This window comes from Dipodomys merriami, unplaced genomic scaffold, assembly GCF_024711535.1.
Source record: "Dipodomys merriami isolate MVZ:Mamm:240054 unplaced genomic scaffold, mDipMer1.0.p SCAF_1, whole genome shotgun sequence".
In the NCBI taxonomy this organism is placed as follows: domain Eukaryota; kingdom Metazoa; phylum Chordata; class Mammalia; order Rodentia; family Heteromyidae; genus Dipodomys; species Dipodomys merriami.
In genome coordinates this window covers 101,312,562-101,331,763 of record NW_027202270.1, presented here as the reverse complement: position 1 = coordinate 101,331,763, position 19,202 = coordinate 101,312,562, and the positions used below count along the sequence as shown (strand labels likewise).

General features: G+C 39.9%; 1 protein-coding gene across 5 annotated transcripts in view; it reads right to left on the bottom strand.

Annotated features, from left to right (window-relative positions):
• Npas3 (neuronal PAS domain protein 3) overlaps positions 1 to 19,202 on the bottom strand; it is an 890,187-nt gene that overhangs the window by 17,426 nt on the left and 853,559 nt on the right. For all 5 annotated transcript variants that reach the window (XM_070026490.1, XM_070026480.1, XM_070026491.1 and 2 more), the window contains 2 exons: positions 12,826 to 13,019; positions 8,757 to 8,863 (listed from right to left, as the gene is read on the bottom strand). In XM_070026490.1, coding sequence (XP_069882591.1) covers positions 8,757 to 8,863; positions 12,826 to 13,019 — 301 coding nt within the window. The remainder of the gene's footprint in view (positions 1 to 8,756; positions 8,864 to 12,825; positions 13,020 to 19,202) is intronic.

Sequence of the window (19,202 nt, the reverse complement as noted above, 5' to 3'; positions counted from 1 at the left end):
CAGGGCTTAAAGATTTGGATGTTGTCCCTGAGCCTTTGAGCTTAAGTGTAGTACTCTACTACTTTGAGCCATAGCTCCACTTCTGGCTTTTTGGTGATTAATTGGAGATAGGAGTCTCACATACTTTCCATCCTGGGCTGGCTTTGACCCTCAGTCCTCAGATCTCAGCCTCCTGAGTAGCTAGGATTACAGGTATGAGCCACCGGTGCCAGGTTAATTCCTTTTTTTTTTTTAAAGCGGGTTTTAAAAGTCCATGTGCTCTGTGGTTAAAAACATGGTGGATTCTCCATGTGACAGCCATTGTTGATGGTTCAGTGAATGAATACTGCTGTTTCCTTCCAGATAACAGAATTTATGTTAGAGGTCTTGTTTTATACCCTTCCCCTTTCCCACCTCACAAGTTCCAGGAGGGCTAATGCTTGATTGTTTAAACCATGAATAGTAATTCCATCCCTTAGCCACTGTGTGTTTTAGGCTTGGGTATGAAAAGAAGCTGGATGGCAAGATCCATGGGGATCACTCCACCCAGTGGGGAAGTTTGGGGTATATTTTATGTGAACACACATCAGCACGACTGTTTTGGGAGCTAATATTTTGTGGGTGCTATAGCAGTCTTGATCATGAGGAGAAAGCTAAGACAATTACAAAGGAAGTTTAAGCCACCTCTACTTGGGATTTCTGTTACTTGTAACCAGATACATTTTAGCTGATACACCTATCAAAATTTCCAAGATGTGCATGTGGGCCTTCATGAAGACATTTAAGTAACCTGATCATTAGATAACCCATATTTATGGGCACATACATAAGCTAGACACATACATAAATGAAATCCAATGCTCAGTGTTTATAAATATTTGAGATTCTTTTTTTGAGCTATGCCAGATGATGTTGATGTTTTATGGCTAATTTGATAGAGAAAATACTTTACATCAAATTAAGAACAAGATGCCATTATAAGAAGTGATGGAACTGATTCTATTTAGGTTACTTGATTTAGGTTAAAATGAAAGATTAAGAAGTCAATACTGTTCATACCTTACTAGAACAGTGGGTTAGTTTTCATCAATTATAAGCCTTAAACACTATAATAAAAGCAGCTACTAATCAAAATGTTAATAAGGAGCAAGAATGCATGGGAGAATTGAATTTACCAGTTGATATAAAGTCAGACTTGTTCCAGGTGTTGGTGGCCCATGCCTATAATCCTAGCTACTCAGGAGGCTGAGATATGAGGACCACAGTTCAAAGCCAGCCTAGGAAGAAAACTCTATGGGACTCTTATCTTCATTTAACTTCCCCCTCCCCCAAAAGCCAGAAGTAGATCTGTGGCTCAAGTGGTAGAGTGCTAGCCATGAGCACAAAAGCTTGAGTTCAAGCCTCAGAACTAGAAAAAGAGAAAAGAAAAAGGTCAACTTTGCTCTCTGGTTGTATTCCCCATCCCTCCTATGTTCTTCTTTTCCTGAAATATCCCTGGCACCACTCTACATCTCCTGCCTACCTGGCCTCTTGCTACTCTCTTTTAATATCTGTGGTAAATGTGCTCCTTCTCTATCCTTGTCTTGATTTCTCCCACTTCAGGTTTTCTAGTCATCATTTTATGCCATGTAATTAGAACTGGGTATTTCATGTTGTCTTCTCTTCTAGTATGTGTGCCCCTAGAAGTTAGAAGCCTTATCTTAGCTAGTTTCAAACCTCACAGCAATATAAAGTATCATAGATAACAAGCACTTAGGCATATTACATGAATGTGAACAGGCAAGATATTACTGTTTGTATTCATACATGCAGTATATATAAAAGTATACTATATATTAAAGTATATAAAGTATTTTTGCCAGTCCTGGGGCTTGAACTTAGGGCCTAGGCTCTGTTCCTGAGCTTCTTTTGCTCAAAGCTAGCACTCTACTACTTGAGCCACAGCTCTACTTCTGGCTTTTTCTGTTTATGTGGTACTGAGGAATTAAATACAGGGCTTCATGCATGCTAGGTAAGCACTCTACCACTAAGCCACATTCCCAGCCCTACACAAAGTGTAGGAAAAATATCTGAGGGAAAAACAACAAATGATTTCATTTTCCTCTAATTTGTATAACATTTATTACTGCACATTCAAGTTCTTCATAAGGAAGTCACAGTTTAGCAACATGAGCACCAGGAAATGGAAATGTCTTGAATGAGACAGGGTAGTGGTAAGGGGGTGATGAATGGGAAATGGACAAACACAGTCATAATTCTCAATGTATACATGTGAAAAGGGATATGGTAAAGTTGATGTGGCTGGTTGGGAGAGGTAGGAGAGGAAAATTATGGAAAGGATAACTGATCAAGATGCACTGGGCATGCTAAATTGTAACCCTCTTGTATATTCATATGAAGATAAGAATAAATAAAAGTTTGCTGGGCTCTAGTGGCTCACGCCTGTAATTCTAGCTGTTCAGGAAGCTGAGCTCTGAGGATTATGGTTCAAAGCCAGTCCAGGCAGCTAAGTACATTGAGACTCTTATTTCCAATTAAAAATAAAAAAAGCCAAAGGTGGGGCTGTGGCTCAAGTGGTAGAGTGCTATAGCTCTATGCACAAAGGCTCAAGGACAGTATCTAGGCCCTAAATTCAAGCCCCAGGACTGATACATGCACACACAAGCACACACATACACACAAGCAAATAAAAATTTTAAAAAACTCTGTAAAGAAATGAGTTTATCAAGTAATTATATATACTCATTTCATTTGCAATACCCTTAGAGCCAATTTGCTACTGACATCTTGCTATTATTAATGTAATTTATCCATATCCAGAGGAAAATAAACTCCTTCTGATAGTTTATAAAATAGTATCTTCTAAATACTAGTGGTTTTGTGTGGTGGTACAGGCCTATAATCCCAGCATTTGGGAGGCTCAGGCAGGAAGAGCTTGAGTTTGAGTCTAGATTAGACTATATAGTAAGTTCGAGGCCTATGAAACTGTCTCAACCATTAAAAAAAAAAAGGTTAGTACTTCTCAGCTTTGAGCATGAATAGAGTCTGCAGAGAATCCTGTTAACTGTAGGTTCAGAGTCAGTGAAGTACTGCCAGTATTCTGCCTTTCTGTAAGTGTGGGGTGATGTCAGCACTGCTAGTCCAGACCACTGTGTAACAAATGGGACAGACACTCAGCTGGTGGTTGGCCACTCCTGCTGCTCTCTGCTCTGTACTTGCCTGCCTACAGACTTGAAAAGCCAAACCAGCACTGCCAAAAACCAAAAACCAAGGTGCAACCCCAAAGGAAAACCCAACCAAATAATACTACTTCATCCCTGCATAAAACCCTGCCTTATCTTGCTCCTGTGACAGGATTTTTAGACAAGCGCACGATGCAGGCTGACTTGGCTTCTGAAGAAAGCAGATATGGTAGCTTTTAAGTGCACTTCCATAGGCATTTTCATATTCATAAGGAAGAAGGGAAAAAACTCATTTGCTTTAGGAAAAAGTCCAGCCAATGACCAGGTTGCAGTGAAATCCCTGAAGACAGGACTAGAAGCAGTGCTAAGATCAGAAAATAGCACAAAAGCCTCCAGTGCACTGTGCATTTGGCCCACCCATCAAACTTTATTCCTTGCCACCTCCTCTCACTTGCTGCTTCCTTTCCTGTGCACCATGGCTGCATACCCAAATCAACAATTAAATTCCCCCTTTGTTTGTGTGGCAGATGACAAATGCATGGAGGACATCTTGTGTTGCCTAGGCAGGCAGGGCACTTACTTTGATTGATGCTTGGTTGTGGAAAAAAAATGAGCTGGGAAGGAATTACAATGGAGGGCCCACAGACTGGAAGGGGATATACTAATTAGTCCTGCATTAAGCAGTCTGCTTGCATTTGGCGATGAGATGCCTTCAGGAGAGAAGTGTAGGGGTTATTGATGCAAAGCAGCATGGAATGCATTATGCCAGGTAGCTGTATGTGCATTCTGTTAAGAACGAGATTAAGAAATACTTTGGCTATGGTATTTTTTAATATCTCTCTTTCCCTCCTCCACCCAGTATATTGGGTTGGTCATGTTCCTTTTCCTTTATTATCTGGAAGTTCTTCTGTCCGAGTTTTCTTATCCTGGATAAATGTGCTAAGGAGAGGGAAACTGCCATGGTACCTATTCTCTGTAGCTCCTTTCCTCTGGAATCCCATAGTTGCAGAGCCTTGAGCTTTGCTGGGGAAGCACAAAGCCACCAGGACAAAGAAGTTTCTCTCTAGGCTTCTTCCTAAGGTTATTAGAGAGTTTTTGCTGCTTTGACCTGAACCCTAAAGATGTATCAAGACAAGTTCTTCTCAAGTCTAGACAAAAGGTGGGGATAGATGGGAGTTTTTTTGGTTTCTTTTGTATTTTCTTCTTCCTATGGTATATTCCTGTTGTTACTATATTTGATTTTGGTACCTTGCATCTTGTATATACATTTATCTAATGGGGGGGAGGGGAATAACAAAATGCTGAAACAATGACACAGGATGACCCATTGCAACAATGACACAAGACACTATGTTGGAAATGAACTTTACAACTTTGGGGGGAGGAGTGGATGAGATGGGGAAGGGATGGCAAGAGAAAAACACAGGAGGGGGTAACAATGCTCAACAAGAAATGTACTCATTATCTTACTGATGTAACTGTAACCCCTCTGTACAGCATCTTTGCAAGAAAATAAAATGCACTCATTACCTTGCTTATGTAATTGTAACCCCTCTGTATGGTATTTTCACAATAAAAAATTATTAATTAAAATAAAATAGAAAAAGAAAATAAAAAATTTTAAAACTGTAGTAACTTGGAACATGAAAACAAAAGAGAAATGCAAAGCATGGATCTGTGTTTGGCTGAGCATCCTCTTTTGGGTTAGAGACAGAGGTAGAGTTGTAAATGGTTGTACTGAAACTCATAACTTCAGAATGACATGGATGCCCTTGGTTAGTGGAAAGTCTGACTCTAGCACACAGGATTGAGCATATCCTGGTTACTGCCTCCTAAGCAGTGGAAGAAGAGGAGGGTGATGGAGGGAGAGATAACCAAATGATTGGTAGGATAGGAATGGTTTGAAATTCAAACTTTGAAATGTTAATGTTGATTTGATCAATTAAGGGTTTTTGTTTTTTGTTTTTTGTTTTTTTTGGTTCTAGTCCTGGGCTTGAACTCAGAGCCTAGGTTTTTTTGCTCAAGCACTCTACTACTTGAGCCACAGCTCCACTTCTAGCTTTTTGGTGGCTAATTTGAGATAAGAGTCTCAAGGACTTTCCTGTCTGGGCTGGCTTTGAACCAGGATCCTTAGATCTCAGCCTTCTGAGTAGATAGGATTACAGGCATGAGACATCAGCACCTCACTTGAAGTTGGTCTTTAAAAAAAAAGAGAGAGTGATTTTTATCACAGAAAGGACTCTGAAACTCTTGGCTTTAGAATCCTAGTATGTCACTAACCTTCCATGCTGGCATCAACAGTGTGATTCTTAGTGACTATGCTGACACTCAGTGAACTACCAGGTATCTTGAATTAACCCAGTGGAAGGAGAGATGGACCCATCTTCTTGATTCAGTTATTAGAGTTGTCAAGACTTGTTGTAGCTGAGATTCCCTGTTTTTTTTTTTCTTATTCAAGAAACAAGTTCATTTACAGTTGCCTAGGCTAAGGGAAAAAAAAGTGATAAAGATAGGATTTTTAGTCATCAAAGACTTGTGAGTGTGAATCTTTTTTGCTTTTAACTTTTATCCATAAATCAGAGCATAAGACAGATATCAAAATATCGGAAGTGTGATCAGATGTCTAAAACCTGTCTTTCATAGACAGAACCAGGAACTGTACCAACAGCTCTAGGAAGAAAAGCTAAATAGTTAATGTGGTTTATTTTTTAACCATCCCTTTGTTTTAGAATTCTGTCTTATTCTTGAACTGATTCCATATCACCATGACCTTCTCTTGCCAACACAACACAGTTGAAGCATCCTTTAGTAATAGCCTAGGGCTTTAGACAAGCAGAGATGCTGTGCTGGCTTTTTGCCTTTTCTTCCAGTGTTTACACAACCAAGACTTATTACATGCTCTGTCATTTTGTTACTGGGCTGGCTTTGGTTTGAGAATTAGGTAAACATCAGACATTCCACTGCACCATTTTAGACTCAATCTGACTTTATAATGATGTTAATGTTTATTGTAAAAAGTGAGATGCATTTGTATATCTTAGCATTTTATTTCAGTCTCAGAATGCAAAGTCTAATATTGGAATCAGTTTGATTTGTGTGTGTATGCATGTGTGTGCATGTATGATTGAAGATATTAAGCACTACAAGAACGTTGAAGTTTCAATCTGATTAGGATCAAAATTCTTCAGGATCAAAACACTCCTTTTTTTCCCCCTACAGTTTTACTAATTGTGTGCTACTTGACATTGTGGAGTTATTCCACAGCATGATAGCTAAATATGTGAAGTGTATTTTACTGTGCAGAATTATCAGCTTGTTCTATTTGTTTTTCATGTGTTTAAGGTCATTAAAAGAACTCAAAATGAGAAATCATGTGCATGAGTTAAGAGTGAACTCAATCATTGTTAGTAGGTGAAATCATAACCAACAGCCAGTATGTCAATATCAAGTAATGAAAAAAATGATGGAATTTGAAAGCACAGTTTCCTTGTTTATTAGTTGGCAAGATACCAGAAAAATTAGGAGAATTGCACAATAGTGAATGACAGAATGGTTTATTTTCAGCACTCTCAAATTATTCTACTTACTGAGAAATGAGATAAAAGTAGATGTGAAAGAATGGCATTCAGTATATTTGTTAGTGCTTTATGGGGAAAAAATCCTCCTCCAAACCAACCAAATCCCAACAAAGTGTCCTAGCTCACTGTTCCTGAATTTCTTCCAGCTGCAAATCAATTCCTAGAGAGATAACATGACATTTTTCAAATAACAACTGGTTATGACTTCCTGTCATCATCAGTTCTCTGAATTTATACCTTAACTCAACACAAGAAAGCACCCCTGTCCTCATACACAGAATCTACTAGAGTGTCCTGAAAATAATCTGTTCATTTAAGTCTGGATTTCTGGCATATATTTCTATTTTTTTTAAATCAATGGCCTCCTTTAAAGATCCTGAGTTTTCTCCAGTTTCTCTGAATTCCCAGCAAAAAATTCCTGATGTTTCTTTCCAAGAAACAGCATCATTTTTTCCCCTCAATTAATTGAAGAGCCATCTGCTTCTGTGATACAGAACACCCATTCAATTCTTAGCAACAAGTGTGTTCCCTAAATCCTTGGTGTGCAGTATCACGGTATGTGCTCAATGTTGGGATTATAGTGTAAGGAAGAGCAGCCTTGCAGTCAGGCTCTGCCAGGAGATAGGAGATACTGAGTTTGACACTGAATTTGGTCCCATGTCAGTGTTGCTAATGCAGAGTTTAAAACCAGTGTGAGAGGTTCACACCTTGAGACTCTAGCTAGCTTATCCTTTTAGCTGTGCTTTTGAAGATGTGAGTTGAAAATGAGGAAAAGTTTGCAAAGGGTAGGAAAAGGTAGCCGAAATATCTCTCCTCATCCATGACAGGAAAGGGGGAGAGAAGATAAATACAAAGACTTTCCAGCTGGACCATGATTGCTATATAAAACCGTCCAACTTTAAGTTGGACCATTTTCACTGTGGCACTTAGCATGAATTTAAAATCAGATTTCAGAGCTGAGTTAGAACTTTCTAGGAATGTAACTGGTAGACCTCTAGTGTTTCAGGAAGAGTCTATTGAATAGTCATCAAAAGCAGCTCTGAGTAGAAGAGGGCATTTCCTTCTCAAATGGTCCATCAGGCCAGTGCTCTTGTCAGATGCTTTCCATGCATAGAATAAACAGACCCCCTGAGAAATAAGACACAAGTAGATGGGAAAGAATGGCATTGAGCATTTCCTCTGAGAGAATACTACATGAAGACACTGTGTGCCATTGCTTGGACCAAACCAGAATGCTACTGGCCTTGCTTGTTTTTGTACCACAGAAGGTCTTTTGGAATCCAGCTTGAGGGACAGGAGCTGGGAGTCCTGGAGTCAGGGGCTGGAAGTATTTGCTCCTCTGAAGAACTGTCTTTCCAGAATACAATGAAAAGATGTTGCCATCAAGAGCAGCTCTGTCCGTACTATAGTAATCTGTCCCTGTCCTCTGCCCCCTTGTCTACCAGTTCTTGTGCTAGTCAAGGAGGCATTTTTTTTATGAGGTTCTGGCCTATTTGAACTTGTCTTTTCCTACATATCGTTTTAAACTGAAACTACAAATTTCAAATTGGAAATTGCTCTCTAGAAAATGAAAGGGTCAAGGAAGTACTTAAGAGGAGAGAGGTTCCCCTACTGCTAACTGGCAGAAAGAGCACGAGAGACCGTGAAATTCCCAATGAACACCTAAAGATCCAGCAATTTCTCTTGTCCTGAGGTCCAACTTTCAATCGAATGCCAACACCAGTTGAAATGATTTATGTCTCACTTTTTTTTTTCCACTGCACACTGACAGTCATCTCAAATGTATACATGAGAGATGAAAGGAAAAGTCAGAGCTGAACCAAACAAATGCCAGAAAGAAACACACACACACACACACACACACACACACACACACACACACACAGACACACAGACACACAGACACACACACACACACACACACACACACACACACACACACACACACACACACACACACACACACACACACACACACACACCAGCCTGGGTTTCTCCCTCATTCAGAGTTACTTACAGTCCAGGTGACTGTGCCTGATGCCCTCGACATCTTCAGCATGGATGAAGTGATAGCATCTTTTCCCTACGATGTCTACAGGGGTCAGATCCATGTAATCACTAATCCTACAAAGGGAAGAACACAGGCCCGAACTTAAGAAAAGAGCAAAATAGAGATGGTGGAATAACTGTTAACACATTTTCATCATGCCATATACCTGCAAGGACATGGCACACTTAGGAAAACCCTTCATAGAGAAGATTATTTCTGTACTGCATAACATGATTTTACAGAGTTAGGAAATGTGTGAGATCAAGCATTATTTATTTATTTGTCAGTCGTGGGGCTTGAACTCTGGGCCTGGGCGCTGTCCCTCAGCTCTTCAGCTCAAGGCTAGTGCTCTACCACTTGAGCCATAGTGCCACTTCTGGGTTTCTGGTGGTTTATTGGAGATAAGAGACTCATGGACTTTGCTGCCTGGGCTGGCTGCAATCCTCAGATCTCAGCCTCCTGAGTAGCTAGGATTATAGGCATGAGCCACTGGTGCCTAGCTTTCAAGCATTTTTATTTAAATAATTAGGTTTTCCTTCTCTCTCATTTACTTTTTTTGGGGGGGAGGGGGGTGTTTAAAACGCACTCTGAGACAACATAAGTCTGTGATATTATTGAGACTCAGTCACAATCCTCATTATAGGCCAGATAATTCAAGGTTACATAATAAAATAAAAACATACTATGTTTATACCAAATGATTAGAGACACCTTTCATTTAAACAGATTGGTCTTCTATTGGGTATTTCCATGAAAAAGGGCTTCAACTGCTTCCTGGCATGAAGTCCAAATTGGCATTTCAAGGGATATAATTTAAATGCTGAGACATACAGATGCCTGGGGGTATTATCTTTTTTAGTCTTAGTCATTTGGGAACTCAGCTTTTACTCCTGGCTCTTTTAACTGATACTTTGTGGTAGATTCCACACAGAAACTTTTAAACCATTTCAGTGTCTCTCTCAGGCTGTATGTGTGCATGCCCCTGTCATTGACTGTCCAGACATCGGTGTCCCTAGGCAAAGCATAGAAAAATAGAACCCAAATTGGAAAACACATTCGGGGGACTCTGCCTGCTTTACAACTGACATGTCAAAATGCCTCATATCCCTCTGTATCTCCAAGTACAGATGGATTTGGGATTTAAATTTAATGTATTCTCTTTACTGTTCCCATGTTTAAAAAATATTATTTATGACATAGGGCCTATTCAAATCTGAAGTAAGACTTTGGAAATGACACCTTTAAGAAACACAAGAGCTTATGTTTGGTTACCAAGATAGGGAAACAGGAAATACAAAGCTAAGATACTATGGGGTATAATTAAAATATACTATTCAGTGAGTAGATTTCTCAATGTTGAGCAATGTAAATAATAGTTTTGGCCAAACCAAAGTTCTTAGTAAGGTAAAGATTAATTTTGGGGAAATATAAAAGGAATGCTTTCTAAGGATTCCATAGTTTTGTGGTATGAAACAGATTAGTTGGTGTTTTCCTAAAGCCATAAGCCTAGTTTCTAAGCGTAATTTACACCCCCTTTCTGTGAAAGAGGAAACAAGGATGCCATTAAAAGACTCTGGTTGGTGTTTCTGGAATTTGCCAGCTTCCCAAAAAACATTAGATGTTGGCTTTGCCCCAGGCCGTTTTAGGGAACATGCAGAAGAGTGGTCCACAGTGCCAAGGAACAAGAGTTAGCTTGCAGTTAACAATTCCCTAATTAAATAATAAACCACAGGAGATAGCCACTCTATACTTTAGGGAAGGCAATTCTTTGGTTTAGTTTTTATTTGAATTAAATCCTTCAAACATGACTGTAGCCCTTCAATGTGGTGAACATGACCAGCTTAGTGGTTACGTTGATCTCATAAATCAGAAGGCCACAGACCAGGATCCCGAGGCCTCTTGTATTCTGACCTTCAGTTTCCTTATCTGTAAAACAACCTCAGAGGTGGTGAGAGGATTGGTGAAAGGAATGAAATTAACATCACATACTGCCTGGTACACAGTATGCTTATTCTGTAGATCAGATACTCAATTACCTTTAATACAAGTCTTCATAATTACTATCATCCTCAGCTGGGAAATAATGCTGCATTGTATTGGCTAATAGGGGGTTGTGGAAAGCATTTTTTTTAATGGCAAGAAAAAAAAAGCTTAAATCAGGTCACAGAAATGATCTCAATTACTGGTGTGGTACCATGAGGCATCCAGGATCATGGAGCTTGTCAAAAAAATCAGTTGATCAAAAGAATGATAATTAAGTGATTTGGGGGATAAAGGACAATTACTGGAACCTTGGTAAATAAGCAAAAGTTATGGTGAAGCTAAACTAGACCAGTTCCATCCTCTGGCCTTATTCCTGCCTCACCTGACTGAGTGCTTCTTCGGTGCTATACATTTTAAATTGCAGATTAAACAACCTTGTTGGTAGTAATTGTGTTCTTTTACCTCTCAGAGGTTTATCTGTGTAGTCTGACCTTTGAAGAAAAGCCAGCTAGCAGGGAGAACCCATAGGACCTTTGAAGAAAAACAAGGGGCCAGAGAGATCCCATAGGATTAAAAAAATAAAACCAAACACATGGATGTTTGGATCTGGAGGATGTGGTTTGAACCTTGGTTGAGGCCAGGGAGTCCTTTCTCTTAAAGTTGCTCTAAGATGATGGAAACAATGGCAGCACCCACTTCCTGGAACTGTACTAAAGCTTAAAGGAGATAGTCTCTATGTTTAAATTTGCATAAGGCTGAGCATGTAGTAAATGCTCACTAAAAGTCACCTATCATTATCATTACTTGAAAATTCCAGTTATTCATTCTGGCTAACTTGTCTTTCCTGATAATCAGTGTCCATTCCAGTATACCTTAGACAGACTCAAATGTGTCATCACAATGGTAAAAAATTTTTATTAAATACTAGCAAAACTTGAAAAGCTGATTTGCAGTTCCTTCTCAAGTAAGAGTGGCAGGTGCAAAATATCTTCAATACTATCTGTGTCCCACTGGTGAATTCTTTCCTCTGAACCAGACCCTGGCTGGAAATGGTAGGCGGTTTCTAACTTGACCTAAACCTCCGTAGCGTTTCCCAGTAGACTGAAAGCAGGGCTGTCTGACTTCGCTTGGCTTTGGCTCTGGTGAGGTCAATTCCCCAAGCCACTTGACCTTTCTGCTTTCATTCCCCTTCTGAAGGCACTCACAGGGCACAGTGAACAGAGATTGCCTTCAAGCTACGGCAATCAATGGCACAAAATCATCTTTCTCAAACTGTCTCAATAATTCTCTCGGGAACATCAGGGCGTGAGTGGTGTCACCACACTACCTTCCCACAGATGATAGGTGAGCAGCTCTTCTCCTTTTGCCCCGTGATTTTTTCTCTCCCTAACAGTCAGATGATGAGCCTCCCTGAAAAGCTTGAGGGTTCCCTGTCCCTTGCCTTGGGAGTAATCTAAAAGAGTAAATGTTTTAACCAGGAACTGAAATTTCCCTTCAGAAAAGCTCCATCTTAAGGAAGAACTGCCAGCTCCTTTCTATGCTGACTTATCTTTCCTTATTTTTTTTTCAATTGTGAGAATACCATACTCTTTCCCTAATTTATAAGGGTGAGTTCCTCAGATTGATGAACTTTTATCTAATAGTGTTGCAAATTCCCTTTGTGTCCTTTTTTTTCCTACGAGGGCCTTAAATCCTCATTTGTTCTCTCTCCTTTTTTAATACCTGTGGGAGCAGTGGCCACGGTGTGGCTGGACCATTGGATAGAAGATGCCTTTAGCTACATCATTTTGCCAATAATGTCTCATTCTGTTTTATAGCATACGGATATCTGGGTATTCCCATTCATTCCATTGTTGTCCCTAATGTAAATCAGGACAGCAGTGTCAATTTTAAATAAAAAGCATGTTTGGTGTCATTCCAAGGAGCTATTACAAACAAGATCAAGATTTGTAATGAGCCTCATTGGGAAAGTAAAATCCCTCAGACTGTTGGAAACCACAAAATCCTTACCAGCATGCAAACAGGCAAATGGAAGGGGGGGAAATGGAAGTACCTATTTTCACAGTAAATGATATTGAGGTCCATATTCACGCGAGTGACAAACATGTGGCAGTCAATTCTGACTTCGTTGATTGTAGGAGGTGGCAAGGCATGAGCCACAACCACAAGACCCATGATTTGGCTGGGGACAGTCCTTCCATGGGACAGCGACACTCTCAGGCGTAGCCGGCCTGTTATGTGAATCACCTGCAAGAGAGCATGTAGGACAGGACACCAGTCAGCTTTATCTTGGGGATGTGTAATGGTGATTTCTTGTGAGAAATTTGAAATTACATCTGGAACAACCATCATTAGCTTGAATGGCTGTCAGTGTGTCCTCAATGTCCTCTGGACAAGAGACAAAAAGAAGTAATCATAGGCTCTTAGATTTTTTTCCTAGACATATTATTATAGTGTGGTACTTTTGTTTTCTTCTAGGAGTTTTTTTCACATTCATTAGAAATTCATAATCAGAGAAAAGTTGAACATGGAGCTACAGAAAGAAACATCTGAATTATTAATCCTTGTTAATGACAGATATTCGTCTATCTGTCTCACAGTTTATACCGAGAGAAACCTCCTGGTTATCTCCATCTTTAAGTGTGGTTCATTTCCTTCATTTGAGAGTTGATACTGCGAAAGACTAAAGACTCCAATGAATAACTGGCTTGGTGGCTGCGACAAATGGGTTCTTTTAAGGACAGTGGGGCGGTACTGAATTACCAGGAAAGCAGTGATTTATTACAGTACTCAGGGGGTGATGGTCAGAGGACTTTGGCCTATGATTCATTACTTGAGTGCATACTTAAGTAGGATCAGGAAGATGTGTACCATTTTGGCAGCAGCACAAGAGGTACTTAACTAGAAACAGGAGGAGAATATTGGGTTGTAATATTTGATTTTTTTTTAGCCAAAGTATACCAAATAGTCTAGGTCATCCAGAACTATTAAACCTTTGCCTATAACCTGCATAGGGTTATAAGGAGGCCTATGATGTCAGCTTCCTGAAGTTTTCTGTGAAATAAAATCATAAAAAGGGTGGAAAATATGAAAAACTTGTGTGTGTGTGTGTGTGTGTGTGTGTGTGTGTGTGTGTGTATGTGTGTGTGTGTGTGTGTGTGTGTGCTGGGGCTTGAATTCAGGGTACTGTCCCTTAGATTTTTGCTCAGGGATAAAGCTTTATAACTTGAGCTACAGATCTACTTCTGACTTTTTGGTGGTTAATTGGAGACAAGTGTCTCGTGAACATTCATGCCTGGGTTAGATTCAAACCTCAATCCTCAGATTTCAGCTTTCTGAGCAGCTAGGATTGCAGGTATGAGCCACCAGTACTCATTATGGTTGTGTGTTGAGGTGATGGAAGTGAGGTGCATGTTTTAGCACTTGAAAATGCACGTGCATGTTTGTGTGTGTGCATGCACATACAGCTGTGTGGCACATGCAAACTCTAGCTCAGTTCTGAGGACCCTGCTACTATGTAAGAGATTTGTCAAATCTAGGTCATAGAAGTTGTTGCCATGATCTTTGTAGCATGGAACTCATCTCAGTAGCTAACCACTTTCCACATTTGTTTTTCTTTCCAAATGCATCATTGAGCATCAAATCATCTATTGGCATTCCACTTTTCCCTCTTTGCCATAAGGAACCAAAGTGGGAAGTCAGTCTCTCGCCTCGCCTCTCATGAACAGAATGATCTGGCATTTGCTCCCTTTCCCAGGGGTTTGACTGGCAATTCCTTTTTCATTTTATTTTTGCTTCTCTTAAGTTATTCTGTTTTCCAAAAGCAAGCCACACTTCTGTCAGTCAGGAAGCAGGATCAAAGCTTATGAGGCCACCTTTCAGAGTCCTAGTGTTCTAAATAATACCTCTTCTCTGTCACCTCTTCACATGTGTGCCCAGAGCTAGGGCTCTGGAAACACCAACTAGGAAGATTATTGAGGTTATTTCTGCAGCAGCATTGTGACCACCCACACTTGAAGTTGACGAAATTCATACTTAATGCCCCTTTGGTTTAAGCTCTGGTCAGATTTGCTACTACTTGATGAATATTTGAAAATGTACCTAGAGGCAAGGATGCTGCAGCACCATCACAGATACACATTTTTTTCTGCAAGACCTCATTAACTAATAAAGAAATAGCTAAAAGAAATGGGATTAACTTCACAGGAGGGTGTGCCTTCCTTAGTCCTCCTCCCAGCGAGGCTTACATAGCTGCTCATTTATCATGATCTGTCTTGCTTTATCACAAAAACTCAGCTTCTTAGAAAAACACAGATCTATAAATGCTCAGGAAAACATACACCCAGAAATGATGTGCTAAATAAATCCGCACTTGGTATTCTGTTCCAAAACAATTTAAAAGCGTTTAGACTAAAGAACATTTGGGGAAGGCAGGTGTCAGAGAGCCAGTGTTCATACCAATGTACCCAAACTCTGAGTTCCAACTTGGCCTGTGGCCATAATGGTATTTGAGGGGGTAAAGCAGGGCCTAACAGGTATACAGACTTGTAATTTTCTGATTCTGCTCTTCTGGAAAAGTAATCCATCTTTTCTATGTCTCAGTTTCCTTTTCTGTGAAGTAGGAGACAATAGTCATTATTGTGCAGTTATAATATGAAAATTAAAGGACATAATGGGGGCACATGCTTTATAAATAGGGAAGAATTCTCTAATTTTAAAATAATATCTCTGTTTGCCTTTATATATGCCAGTGGCTCATGGTTGTAACACTAGCTACTCAGGAGGCTGAGATCTGAGGATCATGGCTCAAAGCCAGCCCGGGCAAGAATGGCCCTGAGACTTTTATCTCCAATGAGCCACCAAAAAGCTGGAAGTGGAGCTGTGGCTCAAGTGGTAGAGTACTAGTCTAGTGGTAGATTATTAGCAGAAAAAGCTCAGGTATAGCTCTTGGGCCCTGAGTTCAAGCCCCAGGACTGATACACTTAGAAAAAAACCTCAACCAATACGCATGAGGACAAAATGTTAATTGAATGTTAGGTAAAGGTCTAATAAGTTCCTTGTAATTTTAAAGGGTCATAAATTTCATATTTGGAAGATAACTTAGAAGGGTCTAATTTATTCCTTTCATTTTCTGTTTATTTAAATGAGTACTAGTAGAGTTTAAACTTCGGGACTTTGTGCTTGCTAGGCAGGTGTTCTAACATCTGAGCTAGCCACACATGCCTAGCCCTTTTTGATTTGGTTATTTTTGAGAGAAGGTCTTATACTTCTGCCTAGTGATGACCTTCAACTGTCATCATCCTACCTAAATATTAGAATTACAGATTTTTACCAAATTGTTGGTTAAGATGAGTCTCAATAACTTTTTGCCTGAGCTGGCCTCGAACTTTGATTCTCCTGATTTCTTCCTTCTAAGTAGTGGAAATTAAGTACCACACTCAGTCCCTTTGTGTGTTACAGTTTCAGAGGTGATGCCTACTGTGTGAAAATGTATGATTGAGTTTGGAATTCCGAACTCAATCTTTGCAATACATTGGAATGACTCAGATATTGGTCTAGAAGTCTCCACAGCCATTTTTGGTCTTCTGGATTTTAGCGGGGTTACTGGGACAAGTAAGTGAAAAATATACATTAAGTGCCTGGGTCTGTGTCTAATATCCATTCAATAAATATCATTTTTATTATTAAAAATTAGGTTCCATAAGAAAATTATAAAATACTTTGAGCCAAACAGACTAGGAAGACAACATGATACTGGCATTATGTTCTTGACATAAGGTAAAATGGCAGGATGGAAAAAGATTTCCAGACTGAGAAATCTAGAAAAATAATTGAACTTTTCAGGGTTCTAGGAGCACATAAATTGGTATCTACAGCAGAAGAGACAGAGGTGGGCCCCCAGAGGGCAGGATCAATAAAATCTGCAATAGGACCTAGTAGAAGAGATGGCACTATGGCTTTTGAATTTGTAGGATGATGGTGACAACTGAGTGGTAACTGGAATTCAGGAACTAATGTGGGGACAATGATGGAAAGCCTATATTTGAGCAGCTTAGGGAGCTCCTAGAGAAGGTATCCAATGTAGTGCTGCAAGTAAGCCAGGCATAATGGTGCACACCTGTAATCCCAGCTCTATGGAAGGCAGAAGTAGGAGAATCTTAGTCTATGAGTGGCCCCAGGCAAGAACAGAAGAACCTATCAGAAAAATAACTAAAGCAAAAAGGTCTAGTTAGCATCAGGGTTCAAGTGATCGAGTGCCAACTTATCAAGTTTCCCTGAGTTCAAACCTTAGAATCGCTAAAATAAAGAGAGAAGAAGGAGAAGAGGGAGAGAAGAAAAGGGAGGGAGAGTTGAAGTTATACTTTTAGAAACTTTGTTTTTTCTCTGTTTTTCTTTTTCTCCTGTTTTTGTTTCCTTCCTGAGAGCTAAAGCCAAGAAATCTGTGAAATTATCAAGGTAGGCTATCAGTGCCAAAAGCATTTTTTTAACCTTTTGAGTACCTGAAGCCTAGGAGTTTTTAAATAGTATTATTATTAAGTAGTTGTACAAAGAGGTTACAATTCCATAAATCAGGTTATGAGTATAAAGCATCTTGGTCAATGTCTAGCATGAGTGTCACACTTGTTATACCTTGGCCAGTCCTGCTGTTTGACATCCCAAGGAATGGGGGCTGGAGTAGGGTGGGGTGGAGGGTGATGGGGAGCCTCCTTGTGAAGTTAAGCTGGTGAATGGGAAATGGCTGTGGATATGGATATATGATCCCAAACTCCAATAGTCTATCAAGAACCAAGAAACTGTACAAATAACAAAGTTGCTTAAGAAAGAATATTATGGGGATAGAAATAGGACTGAATTGGGAATTGGAACATCTGATTTTGATCCTGAGAAACCATGACAAATAACCCAGCTTGGCCTGGGTAGTTTTTAGACCGAAAACAGTGGAAAATAACTGAGGGGGGGGGATGATGGCTTCTAGAGAATTCTATTACCAAATGCTCAATACAGTGGCCTTTACGGGGCTGTAGTGCTCCTCCTCCTCCTCCTTCTAACCCTTTGGTGGGAGCAGGAACTTCAGAGTATGGCTGTGAGTTGATAACTGCAGTTTAAGAACCAATCAATAGGGATTTTATGCATCCTATCTGAGTTGGAGCCTTGCTTTGGTTTTGGTCAGTGCCAGGTAAAAACTGCCTCTGTGTTCTAAGGGCTCATTTTTAGTCTGGTTTTAAATCTAATCTATAGATATTCTTCAAAAGAGCTTTTTGAACTACGAGATTCTTTGCCCCTGAGCTCAACTTTCTATAAGAGCTTGATCCTCATACTTCCTTTCACTGTTCTTGTCTTATCATAAGGAGATGGAAAAAAAATCTGAGCTTCTTACGCAGAACTGCTTGGGTGTTGGCATCAGGAAAACACAATGCACAATTTTTTTGAGTGGCAATGCTCAATTTGCATTATTTAATTGTCCCATAGTAGGAAAAAATGGTGATTTGACTATTAGTTTTCTCTGATCCAGGGCTGGGCTGCATGCAGTGCCTATGAGCACATGTCTGCAAAGTTCTGAGTGTAGAGTGTGAACAAGCCACACTGTCCACACGGAGTATCTGCTTCTCTTCATTCCATATGCTATTTTCACTTGCCTATTAGTGATACATACTTAGATGGGCTCCCTAATATCTTCTCATTACAAACTAACCTGTGGTAGAGACCTCCATAAAACTGTCCCTCTGTCAGTACTCAAGGAAGGAAGGTCTATGATGGAGGATTACATCTGGAAGCCCAGCTCTTCTTCCTTTTAGGAATAAACCTCACCTCTAGGAATAGGTTAGGTTTCCATTATCAAGCATTATATGCATTATTTACCACATATAATATGAAACTGAGAATTGAGCTAGGAGACCTGCGGTACAGAAAGGACTTCAGACACAAAACAATTACTGTGTCCCTGGATGTAGAGTATCTTCAGTATCTTTTCACCTGTCCTTTTAGGGAATCCTTAAAAATTAAGCTTTCTTCTGGCATTTCAATCTCCCTTCTCTCCCTTCCTCATCATAGTCAGGGTTAGCATACAGGTCATGAAATCACTAGCTCAGGTGGGTGAGTCAGCTAATTTTTAAGTGATGAGGACTTTGAGGTGAACCAAAACCTGCAGATAGAAAGGGTCTAGCTGGGTTTTCAGTACCTTCAACATCTAGTCTGCAGTGTAAAGACAATTTATACCAGTGTGAGAACATCAAACTTGTACCAACTTCATTCAAATTCTTGGGAGGGTGCTTTTTTTTCCAGGACAAGAGCCTATTTATAGGTTGGAGATTCTGCTCTAACAGATCTTCTGGTCATCTTTGTCTGACTCCTTTCACCTAGGTTTTTGTATAATATCTGAAAACAAACAGCCACTCATCCCCTCCAACTCCTAGTTAAAGCCAGGTCACT